General features: G+C 52.6%; 1 protein-coding gene across 1 annotated transcript in view; it reads left to right on the forward strand.

Annotated features, from left to right (window-relative positions):
• The window catches only part of MMP2 (matrix metallopeptidase 2), a 26,449-nt gene that overhangs the window by 5,783 nt on the left and 14,082 nt on the right, over positions 1 to 6,584 (forward strand). The window contains exons 5-8 of the mRNA XM_003792545.2: positions 105 to 278; positions 2,854 to 3,027; positions 4,204 to 4,377; positions 6,204 to 6,359. Of these exons, the coding sequence (XP_003792593.1) occupies positions 105 to 278; positions 2,854 to 3,027; positions 4,204 to 4,377; positions 6,204 to 6,359 (678 nt within the window). The remainder of the gene's footprint in view (positions 1 to 104; positions 279 to 2,853; positions 3,028 to 4,203; positions 4,378 to 6,203; positions 6,360 to 6,584) is intronic.

Raw genomic sequence — 6,584 nt, forward strand, 5'->3', positions numbered from 1 at the left:
AGGGAGATGGGAGGGGAAGGGAAGTCACACACCTCGGTGAGTCAGAATTCTGGTCTCCAAAGAAGGCCTGGAGGGTTGAAGGTCCACTCTCTGTGCCGCCCCAGTGGTCCGTGTGAAGTACGGGAATGCTGACGGGGAGTACTGCAAGTTTCCTTTCCTGTTCAACGGCAAGGAGTACAACAGCTGTACCGACACGGGCCGCAGCGATGGCTTCCTCTGGTGCTCCACCTCCTACAACTTTGAGAAGGACGGCAAGTATGGCTTCTGCCCCCATGAAGGTGAGCATCACCCCGCCCCCCACGTTCCCAAGACTGGCACCTCCAGTCAACCGGTGTCCCCTCCAGAGTCCTTCATTCAGGGCCCACCCTCCTAATTTAAGCCGTCCCCATGTCTCTCCCACACTATCATTATTTTCCTAACCCTTTGATGAAGTCAATTCAATTTTTTAAGTCTCACCGCCGGCAATGTTTGTGATATCACAGGTTTGACATGCTAATTATTTTTCTAATCGTTTCCTAATTAGAATGAACGTAGAACGATTAAATTTCCCAATAGTTCTCTCCAGAACCCATCTCTATACTCCAACCAAGTTCAAGGGTTCGAAGGTCTAAGGAGAGACTTGGGGATGGACAGAAATGTCAGATGGGGAAGCAGGACACAGCCCAAGGTTGGACCCCAGCCTGGCTACCAACCTGGGAATTTCAGTCATGGCGCCTGCTTGGTCCTGATGCGCGAACTCTGCTGATGGATGTGCCCGTGTGTGTCTGTGCCCGTGTGTGTCTGTGCCCGTGTGTGTCTGTGTCCATGTGTGTCTGTGCACGTGTGTGTCTAGTGCCATCTGCCTCTCTTGGGCTGTGTCTTTCTCTTTCTGTACTCTGTCTAGTTTGTGTCTCTAGGTCTTGACAAAGGCATTAGGCTTGACTTAACATTTGTGTGTGTGTGCTTGTCAGTGCTCGAGAGGTAAAATTTTCAGAGATTTTGAAACCATGTGTGGGGAAATGTCTTAGAAGGGGGTCATGAGTAAAGGTATGGCTGTACTCAATCCTTTTGAAAATACCATTTCATGATCATAAATCACCAAAAGACAGTGTTGTTACTTCATACTCAACCAAGTCCTTATACTTGATAGTTCTAGAGATTGAAAGCCCACAACATTTGGGGAAAAATAGGAGAACAAATCTGATTTCTAAATCCTACCTTCTTCCCCATCCCATGAAGACCCTTTAGTCTGCATAAAGATTCTGTGCCTTTTGGGCTGTAATTTTACATGTTTGTGAATCTTTCTGACCCCATTGCAACTGAACACCAACCATCGAGACAGAAGGAAAGAAACAAAGAACTAGGTAATTGTCTTCCTGTTTACGTTTTTCTTACCAAAGCTGAACTTGATATTGAGCAAGAGTTCAAGCCATTCATTATTAGTAAGTCAGAACATTTTCAGTAAAGACGTTTTCTGTATCTTCCTTTTCCCAGTCGGGATTCAGGTGACGTTAACCCTTCCATATGTCAGCCCTTTGATTGGAACAGAATGTCTTGATGACAGAAGTGGAAACAGCTGTGTGTCTTAAGTTTGGGACCAGCTTTTCCCTGCCTTGCACATTAGCTATTTACTTGGTGTCTAGCCAGGTGCAAGTACAAACAACACACACGTGTTTAGGTCGGGGCAGAGGTTCTTGTTACTCAGCCCCTGCTGACTGCTGAGTCAGTGTCTGATGCTTGCCATCCTCGTGGGGGACTTGGGGAGACAGAGGGGCTTCCTGGGTGGTAGAAACGCAGCTGATGGGAGGCCAGAGGCATCACTCAAAGTTAACATTGTGCCTTTCCCCAGTCTGAGGCCACCAAGCTCTTGGGGCTCAGTTTTGCCTTTTTCTTAGGTCTCATTATTTCTGGCATTGCAAGAAAAGGTCTCTTGGCTGGGGGAGGGAGAGAGGGGAGCAGTGAGGATGTGGGGCCCCAAGTCCTTCAGTGGGAGGCGAAGGACTGGGCTCCATTCTGGCCACAGCAGAGTTAATGGGGGCTGTGAGGTCACCTCTGGCGCCGTTGTGCACAGATGGTCCTTGTTACGCATTTGTGGTTTTGCTAGTTGGCAATTCCAGAGACACACCATTTTGTAGCTTCGGGGTGGATGAGGGCCTGGGGGAGCAGAGGAAGAACTCAAGACAGACAGGCCAAGCTCTGAAACCCACTCTCCCCAGATCTTTAGTCTTGGCCTCCCACCTTGGAGAGGTCAGAGTGGGAGCCTGGGGTATGTATTAAAATGTTCCCAGACACCTCCCTCCTTCCTTCCTCTTCTCTCCTCTCCCTCATGCAGGGACCGCAACAGGGTCATCCGGGAAGGGGCCTGTGCTGCTGTGCACGCATGTGAGAGTGTGTGTGTGTGTCTGAGAGTGACAGAGAGAGTGGGAGAAGGACTGAGATAGTGTGTTTTGTAGTTTTCAGTTGTAGCTCTCAACCACTCCTTCTGTGACCAGGAGCAATTCCAGAACCAGCTTTCTGCAAGCCTCAGTCCTCTTATCTACCAAGTGGACAAAGACTTATAATTCTGCCCACCACAGACAGTGTATTTAGCAATCCCCTTGGTGTGGGTGCGGACCAGGCAGAGCGCTGGAGCAGGGTTCTGGGGGGGCCCTGCTATGCGCCAGGTGTTAACCATTTCCTTGCTGGGCAATCTAAAAAGTCCCAGGGGAGGGATTGGCTGCCCAGGGAGGCAGGCATCTCTTTATCCACCTGTAAGAGATAGTTTTTAGTATTTTAACAATGCAGCAATTAAGCTTGGTGTGAACCAGCTGGTGTGCAGCCAGCCAGCCAGCCCTGTGCCCTCACAGCCCATCCTCCCCTGTCTCCCCACCCCAGCCTTGTTCACCATGGGTGGCAACGCCGATGGACAGCCCTGCAAGTTCCCGTTCCGCTTCCAGGGCAAATCCTACGACAGCTGCACCACCGAGGGCCGCACGGATGGCTACCGCTGGTGCGGCACCACAGAGGACTATGACCGCGACAAGAAGTATGGCTTCTGCCCTGAGACCGGTAGGTGTCTCAGGGCCCAGCACCTGCCGTCTGACAGAAAACCCACAGAGTCCTCCACCCCTCCTTTCCCCGGGACAGGGATGGTGGTCAGAGTACCTGGAACTGGGACAGCCTGGGCGCCGAAATCCGAGCAGACATTGGGCACCAGTGGTCTGTTCAGCAGAACTGGTGATGTCTCAATGTCAGGCCTGCCTGGGAGCTGACCGACCTGTACCTTTTCTCCCAGCTTCCTGACTAGTGTTTCTCTCACCTTGTCTCTTTCTTGCCCTTCTAGTCAGTATCTCTACCCCCTCCCTTTTTTTTTTGAGAAAGAATCTAACTCTCTTGTCCCATTTTATTTATTTATTTATAGACAGACTCTCACCCTGCTGCCACTTTAGAGTACTGTAGCATCACAGCTCACAGCAGCCTCAAACTCCTGGGCTCAAGCATTCCTCCTGCCTCAGCCTCCTGAGTAGCTGGGACTATAAGCTCTTACCACGAAACCCGGCTAGATTTTTTCTATTTTTAATACAGACAGAATCTCACTCTTGCTCAAATTGGTCTTGGACTCCTGAGCTCAAGCAATCTATCCACCTTGGCCTCCCAGAGTGCTAGGATTATAGGCGAGAGCTACCAGGCCCAGCCTGTGTCTCCACCATCTAGTCTCTGTTTTTCATTAAGAGCTCTCTCCTGCCCTCCTTCCCCCTTCTCTCCTCTCTCCCTCCTTTCTCTCTTCCTTCCTTCAACACGCACGTGCTTTGTGCAACAGACACAGACACTGGTGTCCTCAGGACCGGCCTCTTGGGACTCCCAGTCTAGGGAAGTGTGCCGGTCCCCCCAGCTCTGCCCAACCCCCCTTGCCTCTGGCCCTGCAGCCCCATGCCTGGGAGGCTAATTATAGCTCTGAATCTGGCTGCCTGGGTTTGAGTCTCAGCTCTGAGGTTTGCAACAGTAATGGCTCAGGCAAGTTTCTTAATCTCTTGGAGCTCCAGTTTTCCCCTCCATGAAGTGGGGACAGTGTTCACTCCCTACTGCTTGGGGTTGCTAGGGGGGTGGTCTGAGATTTGCATGAAGCATGTAATACGGTGGCTGGGACTGACGTAACTGTTATTTGTTAATGTCGGTGTCATGTTGTTTGCTGGGGGTGGCCTCAGACCCTCCGCTGGCCCTTGACCCATGTCGCTAACTCCACAGCCATGTCCACTGTGGGTGGGAACTCCGAAGGATCCCCCTGTGTCTTCCCCTTCACCTTCCTGGGCAACAAGTATGAGAGCTGCACCAGTGCCGGCCGCAGCGACGGCAAGATGTGGTGTGCGACCACGGCCAGCTACGATGACGACCGCAAGTGGGGCTTCTGCCCTGACCAAGGTACGAGGCCCTAGACATTAGGCAGAGAGACACCGGGCATCACCCCCACTCCCACACCCAGGCTGGAAACCTTCCTAAGACCCCACCCACCTCAAGCATAGACGCTGCCCCTCAGACACCCACTACCCTGGTGGGAACACTGCACCTCCCCCCAGCCTGGCCTACCTGCGTGGAGATGATGATGCCTGTCCAGGCGGAGATACAACCTCCAGAACTGGACCCTGTTCCCACCAGCAGCCACCTCTTGGGTGGAAATCAACGTGGCTGAGGACATGCCACCTGCCCTTCCTTTCTTCCTCAGCCACCCTCCGGGGAGGGCTGTTACTACTAAAAACTGAATCCTACACCCAGGCACAGGTTACTCTGCCCTGGAGAGTTGGCTCTCCCGGGAGACATTCCCACCCCAACAAAGAGATGCCTTCGGGGAGTTGGGGGCAGTAGATGAGAGAAAAAAGAAATAGTTCTTGCTCTAACTTGACAGTCCACACAGCCTGGGGGAAACCCCAGAACCCTGCCTGCCCCACGGACACTGTCCTTTACCGAGTACAGGGAAGGTCCTCATCAGGGCTTAGGTGCTGAGGACATAGCCGTGTGGGACAGGCCTCTGCCCTCCGAGACTCATGGGCTAGGGAAGGACAGTGCCCCTACTGAGTTCAGTATGAAGAGCTGGGTACTTCGGGCCCTGTGCCCATTTTAGTTGTGAGGGTCCAGGGTCCAGAGTCATTGGGCTCCCCAATGGCCCATGGTGGCCAGCTGAGCAGGCTGGTCCAGAGCCTGCCAGAAGCAGGCCAGCCTCTGCTTAGGTTACTCTTATTCCTTTTACTCACAATGAGATGATACTTGGCAAAGCACGGAGATTCTCTTTCCCTTGCTGAACTCTGGGCTGGGACATATCCTGATTTTACCTGCTCTCTCCAGCCTTCTGCCTATAGGTGGAGTCTCCATCTGCCTGGATGGTTCAAGGCTCCAGAGCTGATGGCTCATCTGGGGTGAATATCAGTTTCCTAGGGCTGCTATGATAAAATGTCTACAATCAGTGTATCAGTAGGGCCATGTTCCCTCTGCAGGCCGCATCACTCCTGTCCCTGCCCCTGTCATGACGTGGCCTTCCCTCCCCCCATCCCCACCTCCCCCAGGTCTGTGCCTGTGTGTCCTTCCTTTTCTTATAAGGACACAGCCAAACTGAATTCAGAGGCCACTCTACTCTAGTATGACCTTATTTAAATATATCTGCAAAGACCCTATTTCCAAATAAGGTCACATCCACAGGTTCCCGGGGTTAGGCCTTGAAACAATCTTTTGTGGGGGCAACACATTTAACCCACAACAGGGTGTGACGTGGAGTTTGCTCACTGTCTGTGGCTGAGCCTGGGACCCGCTCCAAGAGGGAATAGTTTCTGCTGCTTTCCTGGGCAAAAATGGTGGTGCCAGAGGGCCAGCCTCTCCTGACCCTCTTCCCTCTCTCTGCAGAGACCCCAAGGAATAGGTTTTGACCTAGGCTCTGTTGATAAACACAAAAAATCAGGACGCATGATTTTCTTACTAATGGACATTTACATAGAGGACTTGCAGATGGTCACCTGTCCTCCTCTAAAGCCTACCTGCAGTCACCACTGGCAAGGGACAAGAGGACTTCGGATGACCCTACTTGGAAGCGATAGGCCTAGTGTTTTAATCCTAGAATTTCTAGAGAAGGACAACTCATACTTGCCACTTCCGAGCTGTCAGCCCCACTGTGGGGATATCCTCAAAAGTCTCCATCCCTGGGCCAGGTCCTCACTCCCTTGTCATTTCTCTCCCTATCTCCCCTGCCTCGTGGCCCTCAGGGTACAGCCTGTTCCTCGTGGCAGCCCATGAGTTTGGCCACGCCATGGGGCTGGAGCACTCCCAGGACCCTGGGGCCTTGATGGCCCCCATCTACACCTACACCAAGAACTTCCGTCTATCCCAAGACGACATCAAGGGCATTCAGGAACTCTACGGTAACTCTCAGTTTGGGGCCTCTAAGGGGGGACTGGGGAGGCTGTGTATCCTGGGATGGAGGCCCAGGGGGTGGATCCAGCAAGGTCCCAGCTATCCAGGACTGCCAGAGACAAGGATGGGAGCCAGGATGTGGAGCCAGGAGTGTGTACCCAATTCTGGGGAGTTGCAGCAAGGCTTCACAGGGACACTGGACTAACCCTTTCCTTCCAGACAACGCTAGCATC

Source organism: Otolemur garnettii, unplaced genomic scaffold, assembly GCF_000181295.1.
Source record: "Otolemur garnettii isolate 467f Iridium unplaced genomic scaffold, OtoGar3 scaffold00058, whole genome shotgun sequence".
NCBI lineage: Eukaryota > Metazoa > Chordata > Mammalia > Primates > Galagidae > Otolemur > Otolemur garnettii.